Source organism: Poeciliopsis prolifica, unplaced genomic scaffold, assembly GCF_027474105.1.
Source record: "Poeciliopsis prolifica strain line A6 unplaced genomic scaffold, Auburn_PproV2 SCAFFOLD093, whole genome shotgun sequence".
Lineage (NCBI taxonomy): Eukaryota > Metazoa > Chordata > Actinopteri > Cyprinodontiformes > Poeciliidae > Poeciliopsis > Poeciliopsis prolifica.
This window is the reverse complement of record NW_026562468.1, coordinates 727,289-743,041: the sequence shown is the minus strand read 5'-3', so window position 1 is coordinate 743,041 and position 15,753 is coordinate 727,289. Positions and strand designations below refer to the sequence as shown.

At 37.9% G+C, this 15,753-nt stretch overlaps 1 protein-coding gene and 1 long non-coding RNA gene across 2 annotated transcripts; both read left to right on the top strand.

Annotated features, from left to right (window-relative positions):
• The first annotated feature begins 697 nt into the window (after window positions 1-697).
• gpr27 (G protein-coupled receptor 27) lies at window positions 698-6,638 on the top strand. The gene has a single exon (XM_055022957.1). The coding sequence runs from the start codon at window positions 1,265-1,267 to the stop codon at window positions 2,381-2,383; it is 1,119 nt and encodes a 372-aa protein (XP_054878932.1). The 5' UTR covers window positions 698-1,264; the 3' UTR covers window positions 2,384-6,638.
• Window positions 6,639-10,763: 4,125 nt separating this feature from the next.
• LOC129353597 (uncharacterized) lies at window positions 10,764-13,348 on the top strand. The gene is made up of 4 exons (XR_008605036.1): window positions 10,764-10,939; window positions 11,908-11,991; window positions 12,568-12,658; window positions 12,822-13,348. It is a non-coding gene; the product is annotated as an uncharacterized LOC129353597 (long non-coding RNA).
• Window positions 13,349-15,753: the final 2,405 nt, after the last annotated feature.

The window sequence follows — 15,753 nt, the reverse complement described above, 5'->3', positions numbered from 1 at the left end:
AGCGTCGTCTTCTTTGGCATCATATGTTGGGGCAGCGGCATCAGAGCCCGGGACATAAAAAGACTCAATAACCTGATAAAGAAAGCCGGTTCTGTTCTGTGAAACTTCTGAAAATTATTATGCAAAGAAGGATTCTTTGAATCAAGAAAATTATTAACAACCCTGGTGAGTCTCTTCATAAGACTATCTTGGAAATCAGTGTCTAAAAGCTTTTTGCCATCAGCTACTGTATATCTACAATAACTCTGAAGAAAATTGATTAACAACAAAGTTTAATTTCACCTTTGGGATCTATAAAGCGTTTTTGAATTAGATTTTTTATTAATAGATTCCTGTAGTCAGTGTCCCTGATCTAACAATGTCTTTACAATAATTTAAGGCATTAAAAGCAAGTTTCAATGAGTAACCCATTTTAAAAGAAAATCCCTCATGAACATTTATTCAGTGTCTCTCAATACAAGTTATACATTTAAATTAGAACTGATCTTGTTTTATTTTAAAACTTTTTTTGTACTTGCCATGTTCTGGAATACTGAGTATAGAAATATATATCTGGGAATAGATATTTATTTTTATTCCTAGATAACTCTGTGGTCAAATTTAAAGCTCAAAGGGTTTTTCTAGAAAAATATTCAGATTTTATTTAGTGGTTTTAAGGCTAAAAACATGCTATCTTCTTTTCAATGCTCTCTGTGTGTGTGTGTGTGTGTGTGTGTGTGTGTGTGTGTGTGTGTGTGTGTGTGTGTGTGATGCTTCGTTAGAACCCTCTCCTCCCTCCCTTCGGCTCTAGCTCTCCTTGATTGCAGCAGGAAAATGAAGCAACACAGAAACATTTGCAGTTCATTGGTGATTCGAGCAGCAGGTTCAGGGCGCTGCATGAGAGGCGAACCTCTGAGTTCCGCCGCCATTGGATGTTGGGAAGCTGGGATGCGCTTTCTGAGCAGACTGTCGCCTGGCTGTGTGGACGCCCTCTGAAAATGGTGGATGATAACAATCCCGGCGCAGGCAGGCAGCTTCTGCTCCATGGCGATGAGTGACGGAAGGAAAAATTGGGCTTTTTCTTCTGACACCGGACGCTTCTGAGATGAGGGATAAAAAGAGGAGGAAGAAGAAATTGCCGTTTGATTTTTAGGTTCGGATTACAGCACATCGAGATGGATTCTATTGAGGAGAAAGTTTCTGTTATTATTTTTGATTTCCATTCAAACCCTTTCGGTGGGGGCGAGCAGGAGCGATGATGTGATGCGGGAGATGCGCCACATTCATGGCGAACACAACAGAGTTCGGGGAGAGCAGCAGCGCGTCCTTCCACAGCTATGCATCCACGGCCTCTGCGGTCAAGCTGGCCTCTCTAGGGCTCATCATGGGCGCCAGTCTGCTGGGCAACGCGTCACTGTCGCTGCTGCTGCTGAAGGACAGTTCGCTGCACAAGGCTCCTTACTACTTCTTGCTGGACCTGTGCCTGGCCGACGTGCTGCGCTCGGCCGTCTGCTTCCCCTTTGTGATGGCGTCTATCGGAGCCGGTTCCGACTGGCCATATGGCGCGCTTAGCTGCAAAATTGTCGCCTTCCTGTCGGTACTCTTCTGCTTCCACGTCGCCTTTCTGCTCTTCTGCGTCAGCGTCACCCGCTATATGGCGATCGCTCATCACCGCTTCTACTCCAAACGCATGAACCTGTGCACGTGCGTGGCGGTCATCTGCATGGTGTGGACCCTCTCCGTGGCCATGGCCTTCCCGCCAGTGTTCGATGTGGGCACCTACAAGTTCGTACCCGAGGAGGAGCAGTGCACGTTCGAGCACCGCTACGTCAAGTCCAACGACACGCTGGGCTTCATGCTGATGCTCGTGATCATCGTGGGCACCACACACGTGGTTTACGTGAAGATGCTGTGCTTCGTTTACGACCACCGCAAGATGAAGCCAGCCCAACTGGTGCCGGCCATCAGCCAGAACTGGACCTTCCATGGGCCCGGAGCCACCGGGCAAGCCGCCGCCAATTGGATCGCAGGCTTCGGGCGCGGGCCGACGCCGCCCACGCTGGTGGGCATCCGACAGGCGTCGCACCCTGGCAATAGGAGGCTGCTGGTGCTGGACGAGTTTAAGACGGAAAAGCGCATCGGGAAGATGTACTTCCTGATCACGCTGGCCTTCCTCGTTCTGTGGGCGCCTTACATTAGCGCATGCTACCTGAGGATATTCGTGCGCGGGGCTCCCATCCCGGAGCTCCACCTGACAGCCGCGGTGTGGATGAGTTTCGCCCAGGCGGGGGCCAACCCCATCATCAGCTTCATGTCCAATAAGGAGCTCCGGATTAGACTCAGGGCCTGCTTTTCCTGCTGCCTGGGAACACAGACACCTATGGAGCCATACTGTATCATATGACCCCCGAGGCCTCGCTCCCCAAACATACAGCCAAAGACTGGCATATATGCACTGTAAAAACTGCACATTCAAAATGAACCGGATGTGTGTAAGTTTGCTCAAACAGGGACTTTGTTTGGGTTATTTGACCAGCTTTAATAAAAACAAACTGGTAAGATTAAAATAATAAAAGTTTTCTGTATAAATTTTATTTGGGAATATTTTAAACTAAAGTCTATAAGTTTCATATGTAAAATGCAAATACATTTAATTCTACAAGTTTTGAATATGTTTAAAAGTTCACTCAGATAAATAAGGTTCATGTTGCTAAGCTGTCTTTTTACTCCCAAGTTAAAAAGGAACAGTTTGTAATTATGACATCATGTTATTAATATGGAATAGCTACATAAAGTTGTCTGTTTGACAACTTTATGGGAAAACCACAATTATTTGTTAATGTTTACAAAATTCACTTGAAAGAATCTTATCAGTGTAGAAAAGTCCAATCCAGGTTTTGAGACTTTTGTCAAAATAGTGGATTCTAACTGTAAAAAAAAAGTTTGAAAATGTTTTGTTTTGTTTTTTCACCAATATTAAATTTTTACAAATGTCCAACTGGTCAGGTTCAGGTTTCACCACTCTACATATTTTGGGGCTTTATCTCACCCATATTTTCTTAAGTTTTGTCCAAATCAGTTGAGTTTCTTCGTTTGTAACTTTCTCCTTTTGTTCAGTATCTCCGGGTACTCAACACAGTCAGATTACTGGTCAGTTGTGTCTGTGGCAGAAGTATAAAATATAAATACAGGAAGCATATTCTGTGTGCTGAGCTTATAGAAAATACAGATAAGTTAATCATGTCAGTAGTGTTTTTCTGGGTATTTCAGGGGCAGAGGCCCAAGGCCCCGACTTTGGGGGGCAGCCCAAAGATTTTTTTTATTTTTCTTTTTTTTAAATATATGCTATTCAAACATTCCACTTCATATAAAACTCACAAGCTGTTACCAGGGGAGTTGTACTAATATTTTGGGAGTTTTATGAATATAAACAATATTTAAGTATTTGAAAAGGTGATTTAGTAGATTTCGTTGGAAACAGCATGAAAGGATTGACAGGGGATGTAATACATCTATCATGTATCAATTCAAATCTGCTTATTTGTAGGACTATGTATTAATGTTCTATAATTTGCATTGTGAAACAATTTTTCTGTTGCAAATAGAGCAACAAAACTGGCTCCAGCCCAGGGCCCACATCCCTGTAAATCTAGCCCCGTCTACAAAATAATTTTGAGAAGACATCTTGAAAATTACATAGAGTTCTATGCTTTACGAAAAAAAATGTTTGGCCAATTTTTATTACCTTCACACTTCACACACAGTGTGCAGCTTCAACCTGGCTACTGGAAGCTGTTTGACTCAAATTTGCAGTGTACACCTGGTATCCATGTTGGATTGAGCTTGGATGACATCCAGACCATAAATGAACCGTTCTGGAGTTCATTTGAAACAGTACGGAGAAAACAGTCCTGATCCGGTCCTGGTACAATGTGTTCACATCAACTCAGACAACCTCCACAGGGTGGAAAGAACCATAGTTTAACTTAAATGAAGTTCATCTTAAGTGGTATGAAAACACCCTTGAATTTAGAATCACAAGCACACAAATTAAGGTCAGGTTCATTGAAAACCTTTTACTTTTAGCACTAATAGACAGCTCTGAAGGAGATGCTAATTTTTACATTATAAATTATTGTTTGCCAGACTAGGTATTCTCACAGTTTTTACAAATCAATTTCATTTTGTTATTTATTTTGTCACGATAACAAAATCTGATTGTTTAAGCGCTGTGGCTTGAAATTCGTTTACATCCAAAATGGAAGTGGTAAGAGGTATAATATGAATGATAGTCACAACATGTAGATAATAGTTATAAAATGAAGCAAATTGCCCCACAGTCTATGGATAACAAAATTAATAAACAAAACCAAGAATATGACACAAACTGACCAAAAGTACAAAGCCCCATAGGGGCTTTTTCTTTTGCATTACCTTTCAAAACTGTACTGATCAGATAGACAGCATAATTGAATACTGTAAGCCTTTCTTACAGTGGCCGCCATACTTTCTGCTTTAATACAAGGTTATGTAAGGCTTTTCCATCAATGTTAATATCTCTGTGAAATATCTGAAGTTTGACATTTTTTCCTGTAGGACAGAAAGGCACCAAAAACCCATGATATAAACAGAAACGTTCCGTAAGTAGGAAATAAATCCTAATTTGGATTATTTCTGAGCTATTATAGCGGGATAATAAATCATCTGACAGATTTAATTGTGTCTCTGTTGTGTTTGTAGTCTGAATGGTTTAAAAGGCAGTTTTCATGTGAAGCTCAGGGTTAAAGTCAGGGAATCTCATCTGTTTGTGTATCAATCAACACCAAACCATTTCTTTGTTGTGTAACAATTATCAATTTATTCCATTTTGATTATCATGCTCTAAACTTTGCAAGGAGTGACCTCCCCTCACCGCTTCCTCACACATACAAAGCCAGCAGGATAGTGATCTTCACATTCATACTTCAGGAGGTCACACCCACATCGACACACACCACCCATGTCAAAGCTGTGTGCTGCTGTCATATCAATAATCACTTATTTCATTCATATGGCTCTTATGGAGCATCAGTGAAAATGTGTTTATTATTATTAACTCTTTGATACAATAAAACTCATTGAAAATCCATTTATCCACTGCATGTTTATGTCTGTTAAGGCTATGATGGAATGACACTGAAAGCAGCTCTTTTACAGAATTAAAAAATTACATTAAAAATATTGGTTTTCTATACTGACTCAGTTCTCAGTCAAAGTATGAATCTTGTACTTAGCTAAAACTAGCTTGCAGCAACTACTTAGCAGCTAAAAGGTTAATGTTAGCTTAAGGGAACAAACTTGATCTGTAGTGCAAAGTAAAGTCAATAACACACCAATGACATTAATGAAATTAATATCACTGAACCATGTAACTTTACCATCTTAACATTTCTTATTTCATGCTGGAGAAGAAGCTCGGTGACATCTCATTAGATCATTCAAAATGGTGAAGAATGATGCTGCTTGCTCTGCTCTCTTCACCAACACAAACAGTGGGTTTTTGGGGTGTTTGCCTGATGTTTGATAAAAAAAAAAAAAAAAAAAAACTACCGTACCCGAGAACCCAGTAATTCTTGACCACAGTGAAATATTTTCATTTTATATCTGGAGGCGTAGCTTAGCTATTATAGAACATGTTTTCAGTATGCCCTAAACACAGGAAAGGATGGGCTGTGAATATGATGGGGAAGGCAAACTCACTTTTAGTTTTGCTACATTTTTATTTTTGGCCAAACTCATATTAATCCTAAAACGTTTATTATACTGTATACTAACCCTACATTTTAACTTTAAAATTCAGCTTAGCAATGACGTTAGCAACAAAGGACCTATATGACGCAGCATTATGTCGAAGGACAGCATGAGTTAATTTGAATTTTCTGCATGTAGACTATGTGATGTTTCAGCACAAGTGTTCCTTGGCTGGATTTTGATTTGCTCCACAACACATGCCACTGTCTTTTGGTTACATTGTGAAATGATTTCCCATTACTTGAAACAAGCACTGTTAACAAGCCAGCGCCTAAGACATGAGCCAACTTCTCAAGAACCTAGGAGATGCTAACAGTTATAATTTAATGTTTTTTTTTTCTTTTCTGTTCCTTGTGCACTTTGCAGTGTTTTTGAAAGGAGAGGAACAAGCAATATAAATTTTTTCAGCGGTTAATATACAATTCCACAGAGTTTTAAGATAGTTTTAGAAACTATCTGCTACAACTTCAGGGCAGCTCTGTGACGCCAACTTTGACAGATTTTATTTTAGATTTGAATACCCAACATAAGCTACAGAGCTTGTTTTTTTTTTGTGAATGAATGCAATGCCAATAACTTCTGTAAATACTATAAATTCCTTTTTCTAACCTTATTTCAAGCTGTTGGTTTAAATATGTTGTATATTCCATCATCTCATCTTTGTGTAGAGCAAAGTATTCAAACTCACTTTGAAAATACATTGCAAACTCTTTCATCAGTTGCGTCAAGAGACTCGCTGATTTCCACTGGTTGCAATTGGACACACACTCCAGTCAGTGTCCCTTTTTCCATGGACTCTGAACAATTTGGTGCTTTGAAAACAACTTTACATTTTCTAGCAAATAAATAGAAAAGATACAATTCTTGGACTCTGTTTTCAACTGTGTTTGAACTCTTTCTGAACAGTTTCTGTATATTGAATGATCTTTATTCTTTCATCAGCTGACTGTCCCCAAATCATTCATAAATGAAAAATACTAAAAATAAATATTGAAATAAGGGATAATTACTAAACTATTTAGCTTTAATGTCTATTGACATGCCAACTTAGATGCACCTTGTTTCCAAGAATGTATAGATAAATTTATTATGTTCTATTCTTAAGAATGAGCTTGTCAGCTAGAGCTCTATAGTTACAGAGCTCTTAGGGCAATGGTCCCCAAACCCCGAGCATGGACTGGAACATTGTGTTAATCCATTTATAGTCTGAACAGAGGAGCCGGCATTTTATCTTGAGGAAATAAATAAAGGTGCAGAAGTTAATTAGACTGTAACATGTGCAGTGCACTGCAAAACACCGTTTAATTCTTCGTGAAGAATTAAACTTAACTCATTCTGTTGTTTTCACAAAAGGTTGCCATTTCAGACATCGGCACACTCATGAAAGGAGACCTCCTTTAAATGCAACCTGGGTTCAGCTGCTTTAAAAGGTCGGTCAGTTGGTCTGTGGCCATGGTCAGGTAGTCCACACCTAAATGCACAGCAGCAACTCTTACTCTGGACCGACTGTCAGCCACCAGATCATTTTTGCTGGCCACATGTGAATGTCAATGGTGAACTCAAAAATGACAGACAAATACCATTGCAGCCGTGCTGACCATGGTTCAGAAACTTTTGCCATAGCAAAAGTGAGAAGCTTGAGATCAACAAAAGCAGTAAAGTCCCAGCCCTCCAACATGAAGTGGTAACGTTGTGTTGCCAGAAAAAGGGCAAGCAGTTCCCTGTCAAAGGTGCTATAGTTTTTTTTGGCATCCCACAGTTTCCTGCTAAAAAAAGCTCACAAACTGCCCCAACTGCACAATCAGAAGCATCAGTTAGAGCGAAGGAGCCACTGGAGATGGATGGACCAAAAGCAGAGTATTAGCCAAGGCCTTTTTGGCATCTTTGAATGTCTGCACCCTCTCTGGAGTCCACTCTATCTGTTGGTCCCATTTTTTTGCCTTCAAGGGCTTCATACAACGGGTGCATTAGATGAGCTGCCTGTGGGATTCACAGCTTGAATTTAAGCCTAGGCTTCATTTCCAAAGCGCTTATGTTTTATAAACAATTATAATAAGACATTTTAAAAGAGCAGAAGAAATCCTATGTTTTTTCAACAATAACAATATTTGTTGTTAAGCTGCTGCTAAGAGACGAGTGTGTTTTCTGGTAACAAAGTGAAACTAAGTAAACATCTGCTTTTAACTTTAATAAAATTCACCTACTGTAAATTTCTTGTGTCTAAGTAGATAAGTAGGATTTCAATATGTAGAGACTCACACAGAGAAATACAGCAGTTAGACAGTTTTATCGGCCCGAAAGTTTTGGCGCTCGAACACCGGCAGAAGATGGACATGCTGAGAATCTTGGCGAGCTTAGACGATCGGCTCAGTGTCCACCACCAGTGTCCCCCAGGGTGGACACTGGTGGTGGAGCGAAGCCTGAAGAGGAATGAGTCTGAAAGATGTCCAGGAGGATGAGGGTGGGGACGGGGACAAGGACTAGGTGGGTCGAAGCACAGCTGAAGCTGGTGGATATGTGGTTGTTTGGACTTTTGAAGGAGCTCTTGCATGGTGATTGGCTGGAGCAGAGTGGCAATTTGGTGCTGATTGGCAGAGGATTGGTAATTGAATTTATGCTTAGGCTTCATTTCCAAAGCACTTACGTTTTATAAACAATTATAATAAGACATTTTAAAAGAGCGGAAGAAATCCTATGTTTTTTCAACAATAATATTTGTTGTTAAGTTGTTGCTAAAAGATGAGCGTGTTTTCCAGGTAAAGAAATTAAATTAAGTAAACGTCTGCTTTTAACTTTTGTAAAATTTACCAACTATAAATTTCTTATGTCTTTGCAAATAGTAGTATTTCAAAAGCGCTTATGATGTTTATATGTTTTGAACAATAACAGTTTGCTATTAAGCTTTTGCTAAGACATGAGTGTGTTTTCTGCAAATGAAGTGAAAGAATAATCTTTATTTTCATTATGGATCCATGCAATAAGTTACATGGGTGATTCTCACAAGCATGGACCAACTCCTGGCAAAAATAACAAAAAAAATATTATATACACACAAAACACTAATTCTTTATCAAATAGATCATAATTTTACTTTTCACTGTAAAATTATAATCTCTATGCACATTTTCTAGGTATTTTAAAAAAAATTTATTATAACTTGGAGCAAATAAATTCATGATTATAATACAATTTCTATGAAGAAATTTGAAACCACAAAACCTTTTTTTTAAAAAAGGATTTTTTGGACACCAAGGACTTCAGTGTGCACATAGAGACAGACATAAACAAAAATAGGCATTTCAAATTAAATGTTTAATTTTAATGCAAAAAATTATTTCAAGAAAGTCAATTTTTATTGTGATTTTATATCAAATCATTACATTGAAAAAACAATATAATCATAGTATGAAGGGTATAAAGAGTCCGGTTAGATTATACATTATCACACTTTGTTAAATTATGTATATTTTTAAACAAATTTATGATCATTTTTATAAACCTGCTTGATTATTTATAATGATAAATGCAAAAGCATTGTTTCCCCCCTTTTAATGCATTACGGTAATGAATTTGTGACTCTGTGTAAAATAGTGTGGTCAGGGGTCCTCAAGGTGAACAAAGAAACAGGATCAGTCACTAGTTTCAGATTCTTCTAATGACTTTAATTTGTTATATTTGCCCCAAATATTCCTCCCCAGCTTCCAAGAACTCACTGATTTTATAGCCAATTAGCATCACACCTTCACTTGAATGGACCAAGCCACCTTTAACAGATAAAAAAAAGTTTAAAAAAAATCTAAACAAAAAAACAAGAATAGAATTATCTAATTTACAAACTCATCTACATAATGAAATGGTCTGAAAAATAAGCCATGTAACTCAAAAGTTACTTCAAAGATAAACAAACAAAGCAATACTCCAAAGAAAACCCTCTAATTGATAGAACCCAGCAAGGCAATTAATGACATCATCAAGCCATCTAAGCAGGAAATACTGGGCCGACCCCTCCAATACTCCTGCCCCACTGCACTGTAAAAAAGGAACCTCAGGGGTTATCACATTAACAAAAGAATATCATGTACTGTTAACTAAATAATTGCATGTTGAGCCAAAAACATGATACAATCATGTTGCATAAACAAGATATTCCACAACTTCAACGTTTATAAAATTGAATCATGTTGAGCGAACATGATTCATTATAGTCAGACCGATCCTATGCTGAAGACCACGAGTGAGATCACGCGATATCACGCAAGTTCACGCAAGATTACGGGAAATCACGGGATATCACGCGAGAATACGCGAGACAATCGGTTTTTTCTCGCAAATGGAATAAAATGTATTCAAGGTGAGATAACGTGATTCAATTACGTCAGCTAGATCTTCCGCCAAAAAAAAAAAGAACGTCGGGGCGTATTACATTAACAAAAAATATCATGTACCTTTCACACAATAATGTTGGGTTTGAAGCGAAAAACGTGATAAAATCATGTTGGATAAACAAGATATTCCACGACTTCACATTTATAAAATTGAATCATGTTGAGCTAACATGATTCATTATAGTTAGACTGATATTGTCATGACGACAACGAGTGAGATCATGGGATATCACGCGAGAACGCGAGACAATCGGTTTTTTCTCTCAACTGAACTAACGTGATTGAATGACGTTATCTCAACTTGAATACATCTAATTCCTCAAGCTCCCAGGCCTCTACCAGAGGCCTGGGAGCTTGAGGGTCCTGCGCAGTATCTTGGCTGTGCCAAGATATATATATATATATATATATATATATATATATATATATATATATATATATATATATATATATATATATATATATATATATATAATAATATATATATATATATATATATATATATATATATATATATTTTTTTTTTTTAAACATATATATATATATATGTTTTTTTTATTTTATTTTATTCAATATCAATATTTGTCAAAGTTAATCTAATAAAAAAAAAACACAGTGACGTCAGTTCCAAAGCGCTATTGTGTCAGACTCATCTCCCGCTGAAGAGGATCCAGCGACATCAAGAGATTACGGAAAATCACGCGAGATAACTGGCTCGCACCTTGTTGGGTTTTTTCAAGGGCAGAGGGGAGATTCCTGGCGTGCATCTACTTAATTTGAAGAAGGTAAGAGTCAAACTATTTTCATCTAATCCATATAAAAATATGTAACTTAAAATTTCTCTACCATTTGCACCATTTTCTACTTGTTCCATACTTGTGTCACATTATTTCATGTTCTGTAGATTAAGTCGGTTAGGTTAAGGCAGATAGCTTTTTGTTTACATTTATCGCCGCACCATGTTAGGTACATTCTGTGCGAAAAAACTCTGCAGAGCCATATGTAGTGTAAGGGTCACAAAGCTGCTGCCAGAGACACAAATGGACCCCGGAAATGTCACAGTTTTGCTCCTCCTGAGCTCCCTGGAGGTTTAGTGGATTTTTAACACACAGATCTAACATCAGTCTATTTTTAACTATTTTAATTCTATTTCAGTAATGTTACTATGGAGGTAAATGTAGATACACACACACACACACTTTGGTACCTTTCTATCATCATCGAGATTCTTAATTAATTATGGTAATAAAAAGTCCTACATTTCAGTCGGTGAAACCTGCAGAAAGCATTGCTTTCTGAGCTTTGTTAAATGTTCCTAAAATACCTGTTAGTTATGGATTTCTAGTATATTTTGTCAGGCTAAAACTCTCAATGGATTATCCATTATTACAGACTTGAGCTTTCTATTTTTTTTCTTTAAAATACATATTCCTCTGCTGTAAAGATGTTGGGGTTTTTTGGACTCTTCTTTGTTGTCCCCAAATAATTGTAGCTCAGAAACAATATTGAAGTTCATTGGTTTAATTTTGAAATGTTGATGTTTTTTGTGTTGATTGATTGTGCTCATTTTGACCTTTGTTACTATTGCTTTCTACCATGTTCAATTCACCATTGTTCTGCACATATGTGCTTGCATACAAGTGTCCAGTGGTTATATTCATGAGGCATTCAAGGGACTTGTACTAAAAGATACAACTCAGTTCAGTATGAATTGCATATTTTAATGGCTGAAAATATATCTGATCTCTTTCAGAACATCACCTGTCTGTAATCCACCTGCGTAAGTACTGGTCAAGGGGCTCATCGGCTATCAAGTTATAGATTTCAGTGGCTAATAGTAAGTTTTGCCAGATCTAAAGTGACTGAATGTAGTGTTAGAGAGCTTATAGAGCTAGAGTTCAGCTAAACATTTATTTGGCCAGTCTGTTTTATTTGTCTTTATTTGCGTGGGGATGTGGAAATGTAAGGAGTGTAGTCTCTCTCTGTCTCGTAGATATGACCTGTTAAAAATATTTTACACTTAAACACCGGCATATGCGACGTTACCCATGCCCACACATAGACTGTCCATGTACTTGTAAGACATGGAATGCTTTGCATATTCATTTAAGTAGAAGGATATAGACTGTGTTGACCATTCTGTACTTTTCACATATTTCTTTGGTGATATATTCATGTCTTTATTTAAACCTCTAACAGCTTCAGTTAGATGTTTAAATGAGATGTTAAACTCCATTTTAGTCATGGCATAATGAAGGGATACTAACAATTTTAAATATCTTTCAAATAGACTGCAAGCCACTGATCACTTTTGTTGTGACTTCCTTTGAATGCAGCTATGTTTTCAAGTGTGTGAACCTATACTGCTGGAGTTTGGAGATTGTTCTCATTGTTTTTTGATCTGCATATTTAGGAAGACACTGCTGAGGTCAGACGAGAGTGCATCCTCAAATGTCTGTGTGTACCTAAATGAAGATCCAGAGAAGCTGGTGAGGGAGTACATGGTATGTTAAATTCTCTTTGTGTTTACAATAGAACTCCTAAGAGTTGTTAAAATACTTTCACCAACTAAGGTCCATGAGTGACTCAATCAATGTCAATCTTAATTTATTTATTTAATTACATGTGAATTGTCTCTCCCCCAATACCCTTCCCTAACTCCCTTAGGACGTTGATGAATGCGCAGAAATGGCCAAAGCCGAGGCTGTCCTCGGAATCGTCATTTGAGCAGAGGGTGCAGAGGCTGCCGATGCACATCTGGATGTTGGGATTGTCCTGGAGGAGGTGGAAGTTATGAACAGCTTGGGCAGTGTATCTTCTGCAATAGTGATGCTGCTGGGACTAATCTACGCACTAAACTTGAGCTACCCTCAAGTTTAGTGCGTTCAGCACTCAACTTGCTCAGTAACTCAAGCATACCTTTGAAGTAATACAGAAAATAATAATGAAATTCGATGGAAAGAACTTATCAAAGAAAGCACAAGTTCTCAATATGAAACTCACCGCTAAGTTGAGTAAAGTTTCATATGGAAAATGAGTGTTTAAAGTCTGCAGTAGAAAAGATTTATATTGTTACGGTTCTCTAAGTTGAGCAACTATACTGACATGTTTTATGTTGTAAAGAATTGGCTGGGAAATGAAACTGTAACCTTTTTGTAGTTGTTTTTTTATTTCAATGTCCAACTCAGCTGTGTTTTGTGCTGTGTAAAAAACGATGTATAACAATTCTGAAAATACAATTTGTTGTACCTTTTCTAATTGTTGAGTGTTCTTCCTACACTTTCACCTAGTGCTATCTTAAAATGCTTGATTAACGCTTGAAAATATGTCTTTGAATTAACGTCATAAAATAATGGAAAGGATTTCCACACGATTAACTAGCTGTCTTTTAGCATGAAGCATATTTGTTGAGCTAACTTGCTTTTAGTGAGTTGGACCTACTGAATCAGGTAGTGTGAAGGTACCACTGTAAAATAAGGTGGTTTCAACTAGATTTACATTCATCTTAATGAAGTTACATCAATGATTTGGTCCTAAACATTGCAGATTAGTTGGGCGGGCTGTATTGCACTACACTGGGTCATGCTATAGTAACTGAGTTAAAGGAACCTTTAAAACATATGTTGAGCCAACACATTTCATTTGAATTTGAATAACCTTAATGAATGGAGTTGAGCCAACTCATTTGATTTACAATCATCCATTGCCTTACCATAATTCTGGTTAAGCCAACATATTTGGTTTAAATTAGAACAACCTTAATGAATTATGTTTTGCCAACTCATTTTATTTATATAAGAATAACCACAATATATTACGTTGAGCCAACATGTTTGATTTAGAATCACCCATTGAATCACCATAGTAACAAGTGGAGCCAACACATTTGCTTTACATTGGAATAATCTTAATAAATTAGGTTGACCTAACACATTTGCTTTAAATAGGAGTAACACAAGTACATGGTGCTGAAATAAAGCAAAGTAATCAGGTGGAAATCCTTTCCATAATTTTTTTATGTTCATCCAATGACTTATTTTTTTCAGTGTGAAGATTACAAGGAACCAACAATGGTGAGTAAAAAGGAAAACAAATACCATGAATATACTTTGAAACAAAATAACCAAATTCAACCAATAGTCCAGAAGTAGTAGTTTTAACCTAAACATATGAATAGATGGAAACTGCAACACAAGGCTAAGACAAAGAAACCCAGGATAGCAAGTAAAGCAAAGTTGCAAACTGTTTAAATTTAAGCATTATGACCAGCTACAGAAAGTAAATTAATCAGAAATAAGAATAAGGGAACACAACCTGAACTATTTTGTCACACTCCAAAAACAGTTAAAAAACATTTTTTTAAAAAACTTATTTTGGTAACCATCTGTGCCAAATATTAGAAATAATGATTGTTCAAATAAAAGTGGATTATTTTGAGTTTTTATGAGTATGCCCCTAAAATCTTCTAAGACATTTGATAGGATGGTTCATGAGAATCCCCCACATGGATAATAGCAAAATCATAATCCATGTGGGGATATTTAATGCCCTTATGGATATAAACTGTTCTTCAGTCTGTTTGTCTTTGCTTTAATGCTCCTGTATCTGTAGCCAGATGGCAGCAGTTGGAACAAATTATGACCAGGGTGTGAGGAGTCTTTTAAAATGTTCTTAGCTTTCCTGAGGGAGCGGAAGCTGAGGAGATCTTTGAGAGAAGGCAGTGAGCATCTTCTGAGTAGATATTACGATTCTCTGGAGAGTCTTCCTCTGTGCTGCTATGCAGCTGGGAAACCACACACAGAGACAATAGCAGATGATGTTTTTAATAGAGCAGTTGTAGAGAAGCAGTAGTTCTGGTTGTTTGAAACTGGAACCAAGTCAGAATCTTGTGTTTCTTGAGTTCTGAGGGTGAATGTGAAAAAAAGCTTTATGTCAGCGTAAGAAGTGAAAAATGGATAATATCTGAATTTTCAGTACTACATTCATTATTCAGCTTTATTATCCTTGAAACAGCATAAAAATGCTGAGAGCTGTAGCTCTGGTTGTTTGACCTAAAGCTCATGACCATAGAGGAGGGTTAGAACATGTCGACTGGTAAATCGAGTGCTTCACTTTTTGACTCTTCACCACAAAGGACCAGGACAGTGCCCTCTTCACTGCAGACTCTGCGCCAATCCGTCTGTCGATATTTAAATTCCTCCACTTACGGCAGGACATTTGGTAATAATTATGTGAAGTTATGCATAAATGGACATCTCCCCAACCCGGAGAAGACACTCTACCGTTTTCTGGCTCAAGACCAGGGGCTTGGATTTAAAGGCACTGATTCTCGACCCGGCCGCTTCACACTCGGATCTTAAGGCTTTAGGTCATTCAGGCCTGTCACTGTGGAGCACTTGGGGAAAAGGACAATAGAGGCAGTCTTTAAGCAGGTGGGGACAGATGCCAGTGATAGCTAAGTTTTGAAGATGTCCCAACACCTCTGACAGCTGATGTGCACAGTCTCTCAGGACCTGCCCCAGGATGTGGTGGGGCTTGTGGCCTTATGGGGGTTGATTCTCTGAAGGGTCTCCTTCACATTTGCTGTGGTGACACAGAG

Coding starts and splice junctions, on each gene's coding strand:
- gpr27 (XM_055022957.1), top strand. CDS start 1,265: ATGGCGAACACAACAGAGTTCGGGGAGAGCAGCAGCGCGTCCTTCCAC.